The sequence below is a fragment of the Cryptotermes secundus genome, unplaced genomic scaffold, assembly GCF_002891405.2.
Source record: "Cryptotermes secundus unplaced genomic scaffold, Csec_1.0 scaffold101, whole genome shotgun sequence".
Taxonomy (NCBI): domain Eukaryota; kingdom Metazoa; phylum Arthropoda; class Insecta; order Blattodea; family Kalotermitidae; genus Cryptotermes; species Cryptotermes secundus.
Window position 1 is genome coordinate 562,317 of NW_019720704.1, and position 19,945 is coordinate 582,261.

General features: G+C 39.9%; 1 protein-coding gene across 5 annotated transcripts in view; it reads left to right on the plus strand.

The window, feature by feature from the left end:
• Positions 1-162: 162 nt before the first annotated feature.
• Positions 163-19,945, plus strand: part of LOC111870922 (vacuolar protein sorting-associated protein 13D) — a 232,195-nt gene continuing 212,412 nt past the window's right edge. For 3 of the 5 annotated variants that reach the window (XM_023863598.2, XM_023863579.2, XM_023863589.2), the window contains exons 1-7: positions 177-289; positions 3,691-3,853; positions 8,767-8,957; positions 9,903-10,085; positions 13,167-13,415; positions 16,589-16,756; positions 19,097-19,429. In XM_023863598.2, the coding sequence (XP_023719366.1) occupies positions 3,757-3,853; positions 8,767-8,957; positions 9,903-10,085; positions 13,167-13,415; positions 16,589-16,756; positions 19,097-19,429 (1,221 nt within the window). In that variant the 5' untranslated portion in view covers positions 177-289; positions 3,691-3,756. Of the gene's footprint in view, positions 321-3,690; positions 3,854-8,766; positions 8,958-9,902; positions 10,086-13,166; positions 13,416-16,588; positions 16,757-19,096; positions 19,430-19,945 lie in introns of all 5 variants that reach the window. The other 2 variants (XM_023863569.2, XM_023863561.2) reach the window with 2 other exon arrangements.

The window sequence follows — 19,945 nt, forward strand, 5'->3', positions numbered from 1 at the left end:
TTTACCGATTCAGCTTTTGGCAGCGGCTGCGGGCATGTTACAGCGATAGTCTCAAAGGTACAATTAGATGGAAGCATAATGCAATCGCGATGCCATGTCGAGCGACGGGTGTGACTCATAAGCATAAGCTCGTAGGCTCGTAGGTGTGAATCTAAACGCAGGTGATGCAGCGACCTTTGAGTATGATGAAGGCCGATAGGAGTTGCTTTGGTGAGAATGTTGAGAACGTTATGAGCGAATAAGCAGGTACAGTGCTAATGAGTTAGCTGCTTCTGCAGGTCATTGCAAGGTAACACCGATGTTTTAAAAGTTACATGGAGGTGAATAAAATGTCAGTTAGTATGTGTCAGATGATTTTGGTGGAAAACCAAATGGAAGTTCATATTATGTTTTTGGACATTATCCATAGTCATGTTTTTATCTAGCCCTGTTTATTTGTCAAGACACAGTGTTTCGGAGACTGGATTCTGTCTCCGTCCTCAAGTAAAACCGACAAAGTTGGGCCCAATAGTTATACTGATGTTCCATCACAAACTTGTAGATCTTATTTACATAACCACTATAGACCTGATATCCTAAGTTTAGAAAATTTGAACGACTCAAGATCCAGCTGACTAAGACTTCCAGCCATCTCACTTTTCTCATGATTATTCCCAAAGGTCTCATATTGAAAGCTCCATATCACAGTCATCGCCCTTCTAAGGTAATTTTATGAGCCAGCAAGGCCTTGCTAAGAGACAGAATCCAGTTTCACCGTTTTAAAAAAGCCGCAATAACAAACAAATCAACGATCTGGAATCTTTTTTCTGGAGTTTAGGTCTGGAGATAAGGACTAGCTCTATTGATTGGGCCCAACTGAGTAGGTTTTATCTGAGGACAGAGATATAATCCAGTCTCTGAGACGTTGTGTTTTTAAAAAATAAACAGGACGGTTTTTAGATACAGACAAGATGATGGATAATGTCCAAAAACGTAATATTTCTCCTAATGTACCATTGTCACAAACTTTTAGATCTTATTCAAACAAAAGTCCATTGGTTTATTTTCTTTTATCTCTACTTGGATATTGCTGCTGGACAGAAATTGCTGTTGCTGTATTATTTAAAGATAACTATAACTGCAGAGTCAGAAGTTCAGTCTCGGGACCACTTGAGGGCACTAACACCATGGAGCCAGGTCATTGAGAAACTGACAGTTATTCAGCCACTCCAGAAATCTGCAACATTTTATGGAATCCTAAGGTTCCTTACTTTGCACACAAGAAGCAGCTACTGGTTTCAGTCATGAGCCAGACAAATCTAGTCCATACCCCCATACTAATTACCCATGATCCATTTTAATATTATAATTCCATCTATGACTAGGTGTCCTAGTTGTCCCTTTTCTTCTGGTTTTCCCATTGACACCCAGCATACATTTGTCTTCGTCCTAAGCATGCTACATGCCCTGTCCATCACATTCCCCATGATTTGCTCACTCTGTCTATATTAGTGAGGAGTACAAGTTACAAAGCTCATTATGCACCTTTCTTCAGCCTGTTTTTGTTTCCTTCTTGGATTCCAGTATTCTCCTTAGTACTCTGTTCTCAGTCTATATTCCATTAATGTCACAGACTAAGTTTTTTCACAATCATTTAAAACTACAGGCAGAATAATAGTACTGCATGTTTTAATTTTGTTTTTAGACAGCAGGTGAGGGGGCAAAATGTTCTGAACTGAATGGTAGCAAGTATTACCCAAACATAATCAGTTTTTAATTAACTCATCGAATTTTGATTTGTTACTGCCATTCTCAAATATTTTAACTTGCCTCATTTTCAAACAAGTCTGTTAGTCATCTTTAGCCAGTAGACATTGTCTGAATTTTCTAGGTGTTTGATTTTAATTTCCTGATTCATGCATACAACTAGAGGCCTCAGTTTATGAAAATAATTTCTGCTCATTCTGTCAGTGTATTTTTTGTTTATGGATTAGAACATGGTTTCACATTCCTCTGAACATAGCAGACTTGCTGTAGGTCTTTGTTTTACCAGAAGCACCAGCTTTCTTTTTGTATGTCCACTGATCCTTTTGCCATTTCTGTGCTAACTTGAGAAGCATGTGAAATGTCTTAATACAATGATAGTTAATAACGGTACAGTTATGTTTGTGAATTAGTAACAAAATAATTTTTATATTGACTTTTTTATGATGACTTTTAAATATTATATGTGAGTGATTCATAGACTGTGGGTTTGAAGTTTTATACAGGCAACAAAATAACATGATGCTATAAAAATAACTGAGATTGAAATTTGCTTGCGTGCATGCTTGTGTGTGTGTCTGCTGCTTTGGATATTAGTATCTGAAGGTTTTGTTTGAATAAAGTCTAGTACAAGAACCACTGTTTATTAGGTTATTATTATTTATTATTATTATTATTATTATTATTATTATTATTAGAGGGGGTGGGTTTCCCCATGCACTTAGACCAGTTATTGGTCCATTGTGCATCCCCCTTTAATTTCTACTGTCACCATACCCTACCGGTACTGGTGCGTGCTATCAGCCCCGTTCAGCCAATGAGGTCAGCCGTTGGTACCATGATACTTCCCCCATCTACCATAGGCATTGGAAAATTGCCTAATAATTTTGCTCAGAGGTCTCCTAGAGACCTGAGGATCTTTTACATGCCGTAAATCTACGACACGGGACCCACGGCTTAAAGTCCCTCCCAGAGGACTTGTTCCCTGAATTTTTCCACCCTTAAAAATTCCACGACCTCCGCTGGGTTTGAACCCGCGTACCTTGAGTCATGAGGTGGGAACGTTACCCCTAGACTATGGAGGCCGCTGTTTATTAGATTAAGTTCACCTGACATTGGTTTGTGTGTAATTAGTGTTGTTTTATACTTACAGTTATTCCATTTTATTATGATTTTACAGATTGTAGGTTAAGTCCCGTCAGAGATTGTGTCTAAAAAGTTTGAACATAGAACAGTTTGATTTAAAGTAAGACTAAGACTTTCTATGCTTGCTCTTGTTTTAGCTCTTAACAGAATATTATTAGTGTTATTTGGAAGATTATGCTACCTAAATTCAAGCTTCAGGTCAGTCCAGTTTTGTCGGTGTGTTATCGTGAGGCTGAGAATGTATCCCACTAAACAGTTGCTGGCAAGTAATGGCCAGTCATGAGCCTCTGAACAGATTTTGTGTGGCAGTATTTTCTCTTTGCTGCAGTTTGGTTGCCAGAACCTTTATTCATAAGAAGCATACCACAAGCCTAGTGAACAGGTGGTTCACTGTATAACGAGGAGCTTCATAACTTGAGTGCTACTCAGCAAGTATAATTTGAATGATCATATTGAGGGCTGGACTTATGGCATGCATGGAAGATGAGAGGAATGCATTCATATTTCCAGTGGCCAAACCATAAATAAAGAGACTGCTGAAAAGAGACAGATGTAGATTGGAGGGTAATATTAAAATTGATCATAGAGAAATAGGACTGGGGGGTTATGGACTGTATTAATTCGATTCAGGATAGGGACCTGTGACAGGCTGTTGTGAATATGGTGATGAACCTTAGAGTTACATAAAGTGCTTTGAATTTCTTGATTGACTGAGTGACTGATGTCTTCATAAGAAGGGCTCAATTCCATTGAGTTAGTTTGTTAGTTATGTTGTTTAATGAAGTATTAATTTCGTTCCAGGAATCATGGCTGTGAATATGAAGACTATAGTGTATATTCTGTCATTTTTGGTGTGAATAAATAGAAATGTTGGAACGAATTGTTGCTTGGGTTCTCAACAACTACTTGGGGAATTATGTTGAAAACTTGAACACTGCTCAGCTTAGTGTAGCTCTTCTGCAAGGTATGTAAAATTACTTATTCTTTAAATCAAAATTATTGCCACCATTGCTAATTGAGGTTATTTTGTGATGACCAGTTTTAAATTCATTATAATTTCCAGTTTCATTGTGTTAAAACACATTAATTGAGCAACACAGAAGTCTGAGTTTGCTCACAGCCAATCACATCGTGTGCTGTGGGGCAGTGACTGTACTTGAAGTACTCAAGTGGTTTATTTGCAGCTTTATCTCTTGATGAGTTTTAAAACCATTCCATCATATTTTATATGGTTTGAAAGAGGACTAAACATATATGAGGGTTGGAACTTTAATAGAGGCAACACTGCTGTAGAGACGCCATACAAAGGAACCAAATAATGTCGCTTATACCAAACGTTAGTTATATACCTACCTTATCTCAGAGCAAATGGACTCTCCATTCCCACATCACGCGCATTCGCGGTGACTAGCAGAACAGAGCCTCGTGTTAGCTGGCGGTCTAATGTAGTGTTGTCACGATGTTTTTGAAACAGGAACAACGGAGTTGGATAAATATTGAATGTGCCAGAGGCTGTACAGCACGACAGTGTCATCAATGTCTTCAAAAGGCTTGTGGGGAATCTGCATTGCCTTACAGAACAGTGGCAAGGTGGGTAAAAGCCGTCAGCAAGGGACACCAAAATGTGGCAGACATGTGTCGGCCAGGTTGTGCTAGTGTCAGCGAAGAAGAAGTGTATGCTCTTTTCGCGTTACTGGAGAGTGATTGACACCATATGATTCGTGAGCTGGCCAGAGAGACAGGATTAGCGCATACGACTGTGCTTCACATTCTGAAGGAATGTCGGCATGAGAAAATATACATCACAATGGGTTCCGCATGATTTGATGGAAATGCAGAAATGGCAAACTGTGGCTGATTTGTTTGATCGATGGGGCTGGGAAGTGCTGTACCATCCACGATACTCCCCGGACTTAAGCCCTTGTGACTTTGTCTTGATTCCTGAGATGAAGGAACCACTTCGTGGCATTCGCTTCATAACTGTTCCAGAGATTCTTCAGGCAGTAGACTGCTCCACTCGAACTGTCAACATAACAGGCGCTGCTAAAGGTATCCTACGACTTCCACATCGCTGGCAATGGGTTGTACACAATGCTGGTGACTACACTGAAGGACAGTAAAACTTGGAAACATGCATCTGTTTTGTATCAGTTGTAAATAAATAGTTGCCACTGATAAAGTTTCAACCCTCATACAAATTGAATGCAAATGGTTTCTGTCAGAGTCTACTTTGATGAGTTGATCTTTCCTTGTAATTCTGAGAGGCACCATATGGCAGCACTCTGAACAGATGAGTACAGTGCTTCCAATCGTTAAATTCTTCTGATTTTGTACCATTCATGTGGTGAAGAGCAGAGAACATCAGCATTATTTTGGCAATAAAATCAATTACACATGGGAACTAACATACAGTAAACTTCTGTTATTATGCAGGTGTCTGCAGACAGAATGAATACTCCCATTATTGGCAACACATAGTATTTCGGGAAGTTTCATGAGAAATAATCTTATTTAACATGAAAGGTTTTGGTTATAACAAATTTAATATCAAGTTACAAAGAATGATACCATATATGGAATAATACACGCATTACTTAATCAGTGTTCTTAAAATAGGTTGATATTTTATTTTGGGTTGATAGCTGATGGTGTATCTTCATCACACATGTATGTCTTGATGTTTTGCAAATGTAAATGGTGGAGCCGATCACAGTCACTCTGTCTTTCGATCCAGTTCATCACTTCACTGATGCTGTCCAGTACTTTGCTAATTTAGGGGTCTCAGGCTCACACATTTCTTCATTCTCACTGTCATCTTTCAATAAATATTCTACAGCTCCATGGTTCAGGACTTCAGCAACAATTTCTTCTTCACCCTCATAAACATTGATGGGAGTTTCATCATTGTCATGAGCCTATTCTTTGTAGGTCATTTACCTGTAGTCTGTTGTGAAGGGTATGGGAAACTTCAAGCACACCTTCTGCTGTGAAATGTAAAGCTCTTCTTCATGTTCAATACTGTCACCTGTTGCAGTGATAAGTTTTGATGGGCAATGTTTAATGTTATAGAACTAATGTTTTTCCCTGCCAATCTGATATTTTAGGTCATATTCTTAAATATAACTCTTTACATTAACTGTGGCACTTGCAGCTCTGAGGTAATGTCAGTCATAGGCAATGCCCACTGATAATAGGCTCTAAAAGCAGAGATAATGCATTGGTCCAAGGGTTGGATAAGTGCAGTAGTATTTTTTGGTGAAAAGATAACTGTTGTTTTTCCAACATTTGATTTCAGAGATTCAGAAGGAGGATGTGCAGGACAGTTATCCAACATTTTCATTGGCACCCCTTCACTATGTTTCTGTACAAACCATATATATATACAATTGTCCACTTCACTTACATCACATCTGGCTTTTTACTGTGAAGACCAATTTTATCATCCACTTTATCAACAAATAATCATAGCTTATCTTCTCTCATCTAACCATGAATTATTCCTTCAGAAACACCAAACACCCAGGATAAATTTAGCTTTCAAATAACCACATTTCACTGTATGAAAAAGCAAGAGAAAGAGTTGCAATGTCACAAGTTATCAAAAGCCTTTATACATGTGTATTTAATTACTGTAGCCTGGGCATAGTATTTCTAACATGCCACACTGACCAGCACTGGAAATATTTTCCATAACTCGTGTAGAGAAGCATCGGTGTTTCCTTAGCAAGTCACCAATCATGTGCAAGGTCATATTACCCACTCAAAGGGACCAACTAGATGCAGTTGTTTATGAGAAACAAATTTGAAATGGAGTTACTTGTCAAGAAATAAATTGAATCATCTTGGGAGACATGACTAGACCCTTGGTATGTCCAAATCTGAGATATGGTGAGTCGTGTTTTGACAGAATTTTAGTGCAGTTTATAAATGTCTGAACTGTTCACTTACTGAGCACCTGCATTGTGCCTGTGTTTCCTGTGACCTCAGTATACTGTTTCCAGTGCACAGACACAGTCAGAATTTCATGTTCTTTCAATATCTTCATGTATGTTCTTGATTTTTTCTGACGTGTCCCTATCTTCATTGTCTTTGGCCTCAGGGTCAGTGTCCAAGTTGAGATATGGTAGACAGTGGAACAGCTACATTATTAAATGCTGAAGGAAATTACTGTGCAACATGCTTGACTGTGTCTGTCTTCAAGTGGAGCAAGGAGGAGAATGTAGTGATGGTACCTACATTCCACAGTGCTGACAAAAGACCAGTCATCACAAAGTGAGCTGCTCTGTGTTGTAGAACAGAATAAGTTTGTGGGAGAGATACTGACAGAGAAGACCAGCTGCTACAGACATATATTGCAGAACCAAAGAAAATAACTGTTATATGAAACTTAGGCTACAAAATGTGACTGCCAAATCATTGACAATATACATGCAGAATGTGGAGAGAAAAGTGAGTGAGAGGAGTGAGGTGGATAAGTGTATGCACTGAAAGACGGTGAAATAAATCATGGAGAGAAAAGTCTACAACACAGAGTTGATTGATGCTGGATTATCAATAAATTATTGTAAGGAACACACAGTGACAAGACACCATGCAGACAACACAGTAGTATCAGAAAAGGCAATGTATCATTGCCCAAGTTGTGAAGTGTCTTTGTGTGTGGACAAGAATTTCGAGGTGTATCATGCCAAGAAGTTTGAAGGCAATGTGAAATGCAGATTTTCATTTTCTTCTGCTCATATTAAATCTTTTCTTAAAAATATTAAAAGCATATTTGTGTTTGCATATGTAGTATAAATATTCTGTAGATATTCATTGGTGTACATATCAAAAGTATGGAATTTATTGCCATCAAAGAGCTGATTTTCTAACTACTGTTTGTGAAAACTAAATGCCTGGAAGAAAATCATACTGCATCATGCTGTGGATGTTGTTCTGATGCCACCATACTGAAGGGTTGAATTGTTTATCACAACAGTCTGGCCTTCCATTTTACTGAAGGCTTACAGAAGTGGTTACTTAGCTGCACTTATTTTCCATGCACTGTACATTTCTCTGCATGTGTTTTTAGCTATGTCCCCCGCGATCACCTTATTCTGTGATGTTGTCGCAGAACAAAAGTTCACTGTTACCTTGGTGGCATTATCTAGTTTGTATTCCTTAACATATTTTTTCAACTTGTCAGATGCATAGTATATATTAGAAAGTATTATGATTATTAAAAGAAATTGATCTTGAGATTTTTACAGATTTACACATTTTCACTTCTCCTGAGTAAGAAAAAGTGGTTTTTGGGACACCATTTGTTGTTCTAAATGTATGCACATGTGTAGGCCTGCTCCACCACTGTCTGGACAGATTTTATTTGTATTTGTTTATGGTATATATAATCCGACTTTTTAATTTGTCATTAAATGAACAGAGAATAAGTAAAATTAATATCGATCATGCCGCTAATACAGTTTAACTTATGACCTTTAATTGAGAATGCTCTGTATGGAAGTTTGAGTGGGGGTTCCTGTGTGTAAAATAATTTCTGATACACAGAAACTGACCGACAAATAAATCAGCTAATTCTAGTTATAAAATCTGAGGTTTCAGCAACCCTCATATCATTGGACATTGGCTGGAACCAGTTCAGTCCAGTTTACATCCTTACAACCTCTTTTCCCAAGGTCAATTTTAATATTATCATCCTATCTTCTGAATCTTCCAACTGGCCTGTCTTAGGGGATATCACATTAGAATTCTATACTTTAACTTAGTCTATGAGAGTCTCATTTTTGTTCCATTGTAACTCCTGGATTTGACTACCCCAAATAAGAATAAGTAAGTTACTAATATAGTTGATACATGACATTTCATGTCTTTATATAGGTGAAGTGGAATTAGAAAACCTTCCTTTAAAGAAAGATGCTTTGCGTCACATGGGACTGCCTATCCAGGTGTGCTCAGGTTATGTAGGGAAGGTGAAGCTGCAGATTCCGGTCCCTCAGATCCGCAGTGCACCATGGGTAATAATCATAGAGCAGCTTTGTCTTGTAACTGGGCCGGTGAAGCTTGCCGAGGTACGTACATCACAGTGTTGTTAGTTGATGTCCTGTTAATTTCATATACAGTATTTTCTTTACTGTTGCTTTGCAAATCCTTGACATGTTATATGATACTCTGTTATCTGTAAGTGTCCAGTTAGAGAAATGGAAGTGCTGTTGTATGTTGATTTTATGATCTGGGTAATATATTGATTTTGGAGTGATTTCTAGGTAGTGTATTTTCTCACATATTGTGCAAACTTTCTGCTTCTTAGATGTAGTGAGAAATGAAAAACTGTCTGAAATAATTGCCCATATACAGTGTGTTATATATAGATTTGTTTGTAGAATATTTATTGCTTTTTGTGTTGAGCTTTCTACCAAGTGCATATAGCTGTCAGTGCTGATGTGCCTATGAACACACACACACACACACNTGTCTAAAAATTCTCCATTTGTGGTTATGTTTAATTATGTATTTGATGGGCTAGCTCAGGTGGTGTAGCAACAGGCAAGAGGTTTGAAGGCTGGGGTTCAATTCCCAGCATGGGTGAGATATTTTCTCTTCTCCACAGCATCCAGACCTGCTCTGGGGCCCACCCAGCCTCCTGTTCAATGGTTACCAGGGCTCTTTCCCCTGGGGTAAAAGCGACCTGGTCATGAAACTGACCACTTACTTGCATCTAGTGCTGAGGTCAAAAATAATGGGGCTATACCTCCATTCCCCTACACATTTTCATGGTTTGGTGCTTAATTGATTAAGCTCAGGGCAGCTTTACCTGAATTAATTTTGTTATGTCACTGATCAGAGCAGTCAAGGGAGAGTGTTCTGCCTCTGGTGGCCAGATTGTAAAGCAGTGCACACCTTACAGAATAGGGTGATTGAAAAGATTTTACCAGACTGCTGCTGTTGTTCATGTACAGTGCGGATCTTTAACTGCAATGTTTGCAATAAACATAATGAAGAATTATTTTTTTTAGTGGGACGAAGAGGCAGAAGAGCGGGCTGCCCAGGAATACAAGCTGAGTTTATTGGATGCAATGGAAGTAAGGTGGAGGGCCGAGGTGGAGAGTGCCCAGACATCAAGTTATTATGCAACCAGCTACTCATCTTGGCTCAGTTTTGGTACCAGTCTAATTGCCAATATCATAGAAAATCTCCAGGTCAGTAGCCAGAGAAACAGGTCACTGCAAGGAATATGGATGTATTCGTTTGTAAATGAGAAGGAGACTGAAGTAAGGGAAACTACAGCTGCACAGTACCAAGGAACAGAAGATTTGTTTGAGAATCAGCAGGCTTTTTGTTACTTTCTTGGCTAATTGAGAAACATATATTGACTCAGTAAGTGGGCTCAAGTAGTAACATGATTGACTTATATTCAGGGGGTAGCTGGGAAAGTGACCATCCTGGCTGAGGTTTTTGTGGTTTTCTCCAGTCCCTCCAAGCATATATACTGTATCGTCATGTGTTGGGTGCATTCATTCATTCATCAGTAATCTGTCAGACGACAGGTCCACAGTCTCCCCCAAAACAGTTCGTCCACTTAATGCGATCTTCTGTTTTTGGAAAGAGACTATCCAGGAAAAGTGATAATGTGGTAGTTTTTCCATTTGCTTTCCACATCGCAGTACAACAGCCGTTCAAACCACTCTGGTCACGCCTGTTGCTATACGAACTTGAACCATCTCGAGCATCATTTGCTCTGTGCTTCAAGTCGCTGCTGATGACGCTGCTTCCGGCATCAGTTTTTGGTGTCTCTCTTCGTCTGATGCCTACCCTTTGACCTGTCCAGCAAGGGAGGCCCTGCCAGTAGCTACGCTACCGCTGGTATAGCTCTCAGGGTCCTTGGCATACTCAAACCCCCTCACCACGATAAGGTGGAGACACGACAAATAACTTCACACCGTATTGGATATAGCGAATTTATTCCACTCGCTCTTACAATCACACAGTTTACAATCTCAACATTACTGCCATTGGCAGTATCACAAATACTCTGGCGAAAGATAGACAGCAATTGACTGGTTGACTGCTGACTCCCTGGCTAACTCGTAACTAACTGTTGAATAGTGTTCGCTGCTCCTTATTTAGCCCCGTTACGGACAACACAGAAAACAGTTACGTAATAGGCACCGCTGTTGCGTAACGTCGTGTTTACCGACTGCCTAGGAACAGTCGTACGGACTGCCCGCCGTGTTTACAAAGGTGTTGCTGGGCAGCGCTGCCGGGAGTTGTTTATGGCTACGTAGCAACTGCGGTGTCCTGTGTTACGTCACCGAGGGGAAAGGGGTGTTACCGAGCGTTGCACACTGATGGACAGAGTGGTGGTATGTGATGTCACTCGCGAGATCACAGAGTTCATGCGACCCCCACCCCCTGCTACGCCATCCACGTCACACTGTTATTTTTTATTATTCTTGGTGTGGTGGGACTGAGTCTGTTTGGTACTGTGGCTACTACTGGTCTATTGTACCAGCCCCAGGTGATAGATAATGGTGATTGTGGAGCAATTGGTGGAATGAAGATTGGCAGGGGAAACTGAAGTAATTGGAGAAAACCTGCCCCAATGTGACTTTGTCCACCACAAATCCTACATGACCAGACCCACTGTTGAACCCTGGTGAATGCGGTGGGAAGCCAGTGACTAACCGCCTGAGCTGTGATGTGGCCTTAATTGTACTCTATGTCCCTTCACATTCATTATTCTCTCTCATCTCGTCATTCAGTGTTACTGTCAAAGCAACAGTATGTCATAAAAAGTGAGGGATTATGACTAGAAATATTTGTAACTAAGCAAATTCCTGTGCCCAGAACTTGGAAAGGGCCGCAGTGTGAGTGACTGCTGTTGTACCCTGCTGCCAGCTTAAAATGTTTTATGATATGTAATGTCAGCACTTTCAGTAAAATGAATGGAAAGGGTGGTACATTATTACATCTTATTATTGCATACTGTGGTAGCAGGTATTTGGGTGCAGCTGCAGGCTGCCTTTGTAGAGGAAGGAGAATGAGAAAGAACACTTTACTTGCATATTATTCACATTTCTGAATACATATGAAGAAAAATTTCCTAAAATGGCTAAAATGACAAAAAATACCCTTGGAAGTCCAAAAATTTACTGGAAAATTACCCCCAAACCGAAAAAATGACATAAAAACTTAAAAATGACCTATAAAAGTTACTTTTCTGTAACATTTACGGGCATCGAATAGGATACAAAGAAAAAAAAGATGTGTGATTAAAACCTGGGCCCTGGTTATGACTGTAGTTTGTTTTTTGTGAATGTTGCAATTCAGTTTTCATTATTAGAAGTGTGATTAATGAACTTGAAGCAGGAATGTAATCCACCGCAATTGTCAGCCTTAAAGTTTAAAAAAGACTGTTATCAGTTTTGGAAATATGAAGTTTTTTATCTGCTGCACGACTGCTAATGATATTTATGGTTGCTGAGTTCAAGGGGTTGATGCTTTGGAGAATACAGGAATGAAACAATGTGTGCAGTGTGTTTGTAAGTTGGATGTGGTGTTACATAGTGCCTTGCTCCATTCTCATGAGTATGCTGTAAGTGAGGGCACTTATGTTTTGGAAGATATGGAAGTTAATCAAATTGCAGTATGCTAAATTGTGTTGTCAGTGGTACACTGCCTCAAAACTAATCTTTCAACAGTCATCATTTTTGCACAGCTACTTGCCTCAAACTGCTCAGATGACCAAGAGAATAAGTCTCTGATTCGCTGCATTTATTGTTTCAGTAACCACACTCTCAGTGCAGTCTTGGTGTCTTGCTGAACATAATTAGCATATCAATAGTTCTCACTATTTGACCTTATTTGAGTTTGACTAGTGAATTCCTATATAGACTGTAGGATATGAAGCTTTTATGTACGATATCTGTGTATAGTGAAGTGTTCTCGTGCAGTAAGCAATCTGGAGTTGAGTGTTCAATGTTTTGGAAACCGAACGTTTCTCTATTGTACATACCCTGTGAATACTGAGTACACCACTCATCAGAGGAATCCCTGATGATGGAGATGGATATATTGTTGAATAAAGTGCAGTCTCTTTCCATGTATTCATTTTAAGCATACGAACATGGCTTGGAACTTATTTTCTGGTTTTCTTTACATTAGAAGTATATTACAAAGCTGAATCTGACTATTAGCATTGTGGTAAATTTTTCGATACTCTGCAGAATTTCTAAATGTATCAAATAATTTCAGTTGTTTGTGTTTGATTTATGTTTCAGTTGAAGATTAAGGATGTGCACATTCGTTATGAAGATGATGTTACAGTTCCTGGGCAGGCATTTGCTTTAGGTGTAACTGTTGAATCACTGACAGCACAGAGTTGTGATGATAATTGGATGCCTCGGTTTGTGGGCTGGGACAGTGGCAACACATCATTCAAACTGATGGAACTGAGTACCTTTGCTGTTTACTGGGACAAGTTAACTGGTGATCAGCTGTTAGGAAATCTCTCCCTGGAAGAATTGGCAGTGAGTGTGTCTCATTAAGGTCTTAACATATTCAGACAAGGTTAGACATTCGTCAGCCTGCCCATTCTATTGAACAGATAACTTGGTGTAATCATACTTTTTGTGGTACTTTGCAGTACAGCAGACCCTTACAAAACTGGTTACAGTTAATCCGGATCAGAATATGAGAAATGAAAAAGTCTGTTCACAGTTGAGTACATACTTTAAAAGACATATGACATTTAGGAGCAGGAGGGGTTAGAACAAGAGGACTGTCAGGCTGTGTTGAGGGCAGCTGGAGAGACTGAAACCACAGAAGAAAATATCTGAGTTTGGTTTGAGCTGGATGAAGGAGAAATTCCTTCCAGCTTCTGACAGAGGAAGAAATTACTGCAGTGATATTTTTTTATTTGTGTTCATGAGCACTACCTATATTATTAAATTTTTCCATTTGGGTGGGGGGAGGGCTTTAGGGCTATTTTTATAGTGTACGTCCTGTTGTCACAGCTATATGGTTATGTAACGTATCCATCAACACAAGAAAAATGGTATTAGTAAAATCATTATTACTGCCTGATGATGGTCCCATGAGAACTGAACCGTGTAGTGGCTAACAATACAATTCAATCTATGTGATATTGATTTTAACTGTAATACAATTTTTCTTGTTGTGGTGATGGATATGTTACCTAACTATATAGTTTAAGGGCTATCTTTTGCTTCATTAATCCAGATTATCACTTGATTCTCATGACCTCTCCCCCAGTTGATCCGGATTAGTGAGGGTGTACTGTATCCATATTTTAGTGAAATTTTGTTTTATTACATCCTGGGTTCAGATCTTGGATCGGAGACCAGGTATTCTGATATTCGTTTTCTCTTGATTTTCCTTAATCCCTCCAGGCAAATGGTAGGTTACTATCCCAAATTAGGCTAAGACCACTTACCCGAGCATTATCTGGTCATCCTGTTGCTTGGTGCTGTGTAGTGTGAGTTACTGACAGAAATATTAAATAACAGCACTTTAAGGGGCAGTTATTAAGCATGAAAGAAGTTGAAGCAGAAATGCCAAAGTGTGTGAATCACAGTCCTTGAATAGAAGAAAATTTACTGTGGATGTTTCTGATTTCAGATCTGAATGCATTAATTTTATGTCTTAATTATTTCATGTTGAAAGAATTTAAATGAGGCTTATCTTCATAGTTTATTGACAGTTTTCATTGTAGTTTGTTATGGTAGGTTTGTCAGTGTTTCACAGGTCTGCAGTTGTTTCCACCTTCAAGATGTATCGAGAGTGGATTAATTACCAGTGGACAAAGAGGTTCTGAAGTTCTGAATGGTGGATTTGAAAACATACATTTCCCCTCTACACTAAAAAAGAAAATTAGATATAGTCCTGGCATATCAGTTTTTAAAGCAATGTAATATTTGTACTGGGGCATGTGGGTGGTGATGCCTTATGGTCTCATGTATCAGAACCAGTGTTTTCAGTGGAACTGGGGAAAACTCAAGCTCCTGCCTTGGAGAAGTCATAGCCTACTGTTCCCACTGACCTGCCTGGGCCCCTGTGTTTTTCCCCTGTTCATTCCTATGATTGGCCTTTGTATCCTCTGTGACATGCTTAGCTTCCCCCTGCTTGTGCATAACCAATCACTTTCCCAGTTTGGATGAACTTGACAGTATGTTCCTTCAGAATATTAGTGCCCACTTGGGCCAGCATAGCAACACAGACAGTCCTGGAATAGCATGATATTATGGGTAGCATATTTTACATTTTTTCTTTTATTAAATGAAAACCAGTTTCTGCTAACCTCGTGTTCATACTGTGATTGCTATCTGATACAGATGTCTAAATGTGTTATGCAACGTTGTTAGTTAAGTTATGTTATGATTTTTGACATCAGTGGCAGTTATGGTTGCAGTCTCTGGTAAGTTTGTGTTTATAATTATGATGAAGTTCTGAGAAAGCTGATCTCTTTTTAGGTGGGAGAAGTTTTCAGGGTTCTCAGATGTCTTTATTATGTATGGTAGGATTTAGGTTTGCACTGGCCCTGCTATCCATTTGCTAGACTACTTGATGTTATAACCCATAAATGCATAATACGAAAACTAATATTCTATTATTATTTAATGAGTTAGCATATAGAGACCTATAAGGCATTTTAAAAATCCTTCAGAACCTTGTAAGCAGAGTCAGTAGAGTGGGCTAACGGCCAGTAGGGATGGAGAGTGTGAGTCAGTAAAGTGGGCTGAGAGCCTGTAGAGGGGGAGAGTGTGAGTCAGTAAAGTGGATTGACAGCCAGTACGGTTTGAGTCAGCAAAGTGGACCGACAGTCAGCAGGGTACAGGGATGTTTCTCTTCACCACTGCATGCAGAATGTGAGCAGTAAAGTGGGCTGACAGTCAGCAGGGTGCAGGGATGTTTCTCTTCACCATTGCATGCAGCATGTGAGTCAGTAAAGTGGGCTGACAGCCAGTAGGGGTTCAGGGATGTTTCCCTTTACCAAAGCTTGCTGAGTGTGAGTCAATAAAATGGGCTGACAGTCAATAGGGGTTCAGGGATGGCTCTCTTCGCCAAAGCTCTTTGAGTGTGAGACAGTGAAGTGGGCTGACAGCCGGTAGGGGTTCAGGGATGTTTCTCTTCACCAAAGCTTACTGAGTGTGAGTCAGTAAAGTGGGCTGACAGCCAGTAGGGGTTCAGGGATGTTTCTCTTCACCAAAGCTTACTGAGTGTGAGTCAGTAAAGTGGGCTGACAGCCAGTAGGGCTTCAGGGATGGCTCTCTTTGCCAAAGCTTGCTGAGTGTGAGTCAGTGAAGTGGGCTGACAGCCAGTAGGGGTTCAGGGATGTTTCTCTTCACCAAAGCTTACTGAGTGTGAGTCAGTAAAGTGGGCTAACAGCCAGTAGGGGTTCAGGGATGGCTGTCTTCACCATTGCATGCAGAATGACTCTGAAACCCATGCATCCTACTCTGGCTGAGCAGTTAAGACATATAGCAGCTTCCCACACTTTACCTGCCAATAATGTGAGTTGCCTTTATTTATCTTCCTCCACCCTTCAGCAAGTTTAGAAGTTATTCAGGCAGTACCTAAAGGATATCTGGGGCCCTCTCCTTTTAATTTTTGCTTATGAAATAAGTATTTTTTTATTGTAATTTTGATGTTGATAAACAGGATTTGTGTGATCTCTTTGCAGGTGGCCATGTATCAGCGCATGTCACTGAAGCACCAGTTTGTGCTGTCACCAGTCAGTGCCCGAGCATACATTAAGCACAACAGAAGTGAACAACCTCTTCGATCAAGGACTCAGCCTAGAATAGTTTGTGATTTGCATCTTGAAGAAGTACCACTGTCTCTCACTGATGTGAGTTGATCAGTATTCAGTGTTGTAATAGAATATCTTCAGTCCCATTCCTCACTTTTGTATATTGTTCAGGCCATTGAATGCTGTCCAAGTGTGCCCACTAGTTTGAATTATATTAGGTATGAAAAGTGGCCAGATGAATACTGTCGCGTATCGGGCGTATATCGCGACAAATAACTTCACGTCGTATTTGATGTAGCGAATTTTATTTCACATTCGCACTTACAATCACCCAAATTACAGATTTACGGTTACTGCTATCTGCAGTATCACAATTAGTACACTCCAAATGCCAGAATACAACTGACTAGTTGCTGGCTAACTCGGCGGTAGCTCCAGGACTCACTGACTGACTCAGTACAACTCGACTCGGTGACTGTTACAGNCCTGGGAGTGGATGTATGGTGCATGTACAGGTGTTTTGCAACAGATTGGAAATGTTTTGATTAATTATACATTGCTATACAGAATTAAGTTGCGTGTGAATAGCTTGACATGCTTGGTGACTAATCGTAAGACTGCTCTATTATTCTGTTCACTCAGCTAAGAAGTTAACTCTGTAAAGCTCATTAGTAACTATATATATCAGCTGCTGTAGTGTTTGAGAAGTCCCCGTTTTTTCAACATGGTGTATTTATGTTTTGTGTGATTCTCACAATGAGCAGAGAACTATTTCCCTGAGCAGCATTAACTGGTTTGTCTTTATATTGGACATGAAGTGTGCCTTTTGTGAGATGGGAATTGCAGTTCTGTTATTATTTAGTTGAATTTCAAATGTTAAGTGGTAAGGAAGGTAAAATGGACCTGCAGCATGCAGGAGGGATTCTGCATATAAATTTAGGTTGGAAACTTTTTGTTAGAAGACCATTTGGAAGTTCATGTTACAAATGGGAGTATTGCATTGCAGTTTATGTTATTCTGAAAAGTGTTGTGTGGATATGACACCATGTAGTCTGGTAGTGGTACTAGTGGTTCAGAGTATGTACTGCTTCTGCCTTCAGGGTCCAAGTGTAACTTTCTCTTTGACCCTCATAATGGAGGTATTATGTTCCTCTGAAATGCAGGTAAACTTCTACCAGGTTGTATGGCATCACATCCTAGGAGATAGTACTCCTCAGAGTCACTGCAATGACAGCTTCAGATGACACATGTTTTATTCTGGGTTTACCTTCTCTTGGTATTGTTGCATACAGAAGCAAGAAATGTTTACACAGAAATTTGGCAGAGTACCTCCATGTTAATAGGCCATAATAAAATGTAGAATAGAAGATAATGGTTTGATGGCTTATAGGCAAACAGCAGGAGTTTGAAGTTATGAATGGGATTTTGCTAGAATCCAGCAGAATTGCCAGATTGTGTGTTATGCATTGGATGTATTGTTGAATGGATGGGAACTCTTAGATCTTTCAGCAAGAGCCTGATTGGGTAGCATCCTGGCTCTTGTCTTAAGGCTCTTGAAGCCTGTATTTAGTGTGGAAGTTTGGCTTATGGGATTGCACATTGGATGTAGTCCATGAAAGACAGGTACCTCTGCAGGGAGAAGAATGATGCACATGAATCACATAATAACCAAAACACTGTCAGTATATGATATGGCTAAATTCCAAAAGCCAAAGTTACGTAGCAGCTTATTCATTCTTCATCCTCATACAGGCTGGCATTCTGAGTGATGCTGGATGCTTGCCTTTGATGGATTGGATTTGCAAAGTGACAGGTAACATTAGATGAGATACAAGATTCCCGTGGCTGTGAATAATAAAATTATGACCTTTGTGAATGCGGCCCTGTGTAGACTGATAGATATGAACCTACAGCTTCCATTTACCCTGTAAATGGATTCACTGGTTTCAACCAAAACATTTGTACCTGTCTTCCAAACTATGTACAGCATTATATCCCAGAAAATAACATTTTTGGTATGTAAAATTGTGTGATAGGAGCCAGGATAGCATAGTCAGTACAGTGACTGGCTACTGGCTGGATGACCAAGGGGTTGGAGTTCGAGTTCTGGTAGGGTCAAGAAGAATTTTCTCTTTTCCATGTCATCCAGACTGGCTCTGGGATCCACCTGACCTCCTGTCCAATGGGTGCTGGGGGCTCTTTCCCTGAGGTTAAGGCGGCAGGGGCATGTAGCTGACTACTCACCTCCAGCTAATGCTGAGGTCAAGAAAATGTTGATCTATACATCCACTCCCCCATATGCCTTCATGGCATAGTGCTTAATTAGTTAAGCATATGGACAGCATTACCTTTAACTTTTAAAATCATGGGTAGTTAGCATTACATAACACATTGTGAAGTCCATAATCTTGGCATATTTTCCCCTTTATTTCTGTGCAGTGGCAGTATGGTCAAATGGTAGGATGTGTGAAAGGTCTGCAAGTTATTGGCAAGTGCTGCCGTTATCACAAGTGGCGACCAGAAGTCACAGTACTTGAGAATGCACGCGTGTGGTGGCTTTATGCTGCCAGATGTATTATGGATGGATGGCGTCATTCATCTCCAGGAGGTTGGGAGGCAGCACTTCAGAGAGCTCGAGATAATGTAGCGTACGTTGAAATGTATTCTCGAATCTTGAGCTGTCCAGCAGCAGCTGTGCCTCCAGAAATGAAACAGTTGAAAGACACCATGGAATTGGAAAGAAGCCTGGAAGAGCTGCGGGTACTTAGAGAGGTATGTGATTAATTAAAAGGTTTATCATTAGAATATGCATTAAGAATCTATCCTATGAAAATTAAAAGAAATCAGAATGTTCCATTTCCTCTATTTAAAAAGGTTCCAACTTGCTTTTCTGTTGACATAAATTTCTTGCCACACTTTGCATCAGCTATGCAGATTTTGTATCCTGTGCATACTCCCTGTTGTTTGCTAAGTTACAGGAGATGTGTATTCTACTTGAGGGGCTATGCTACAAGCCGGAAGGTCATGGGTTCAATTCCCAAGGAGGTCATTGGATTTTTTCAATTGACCTAATCCTTCCAGCCACGCTATGGCCCTGGGGTTGACTCAGCCTCTAACAGAAATGAGTTCATTCATCAGTAATCTGTCAAGACAACAGGTCCACATTCTCTTCCAAAACAGTTTCTCCACCTAATGCGATCTAGAGCTTTCTCCTTCAAATGAAAATATCATCTTCTGTCCCCAAGGACATCCAGCATCTTACATCTTCTTCCTCGTCTTCTGGTCACT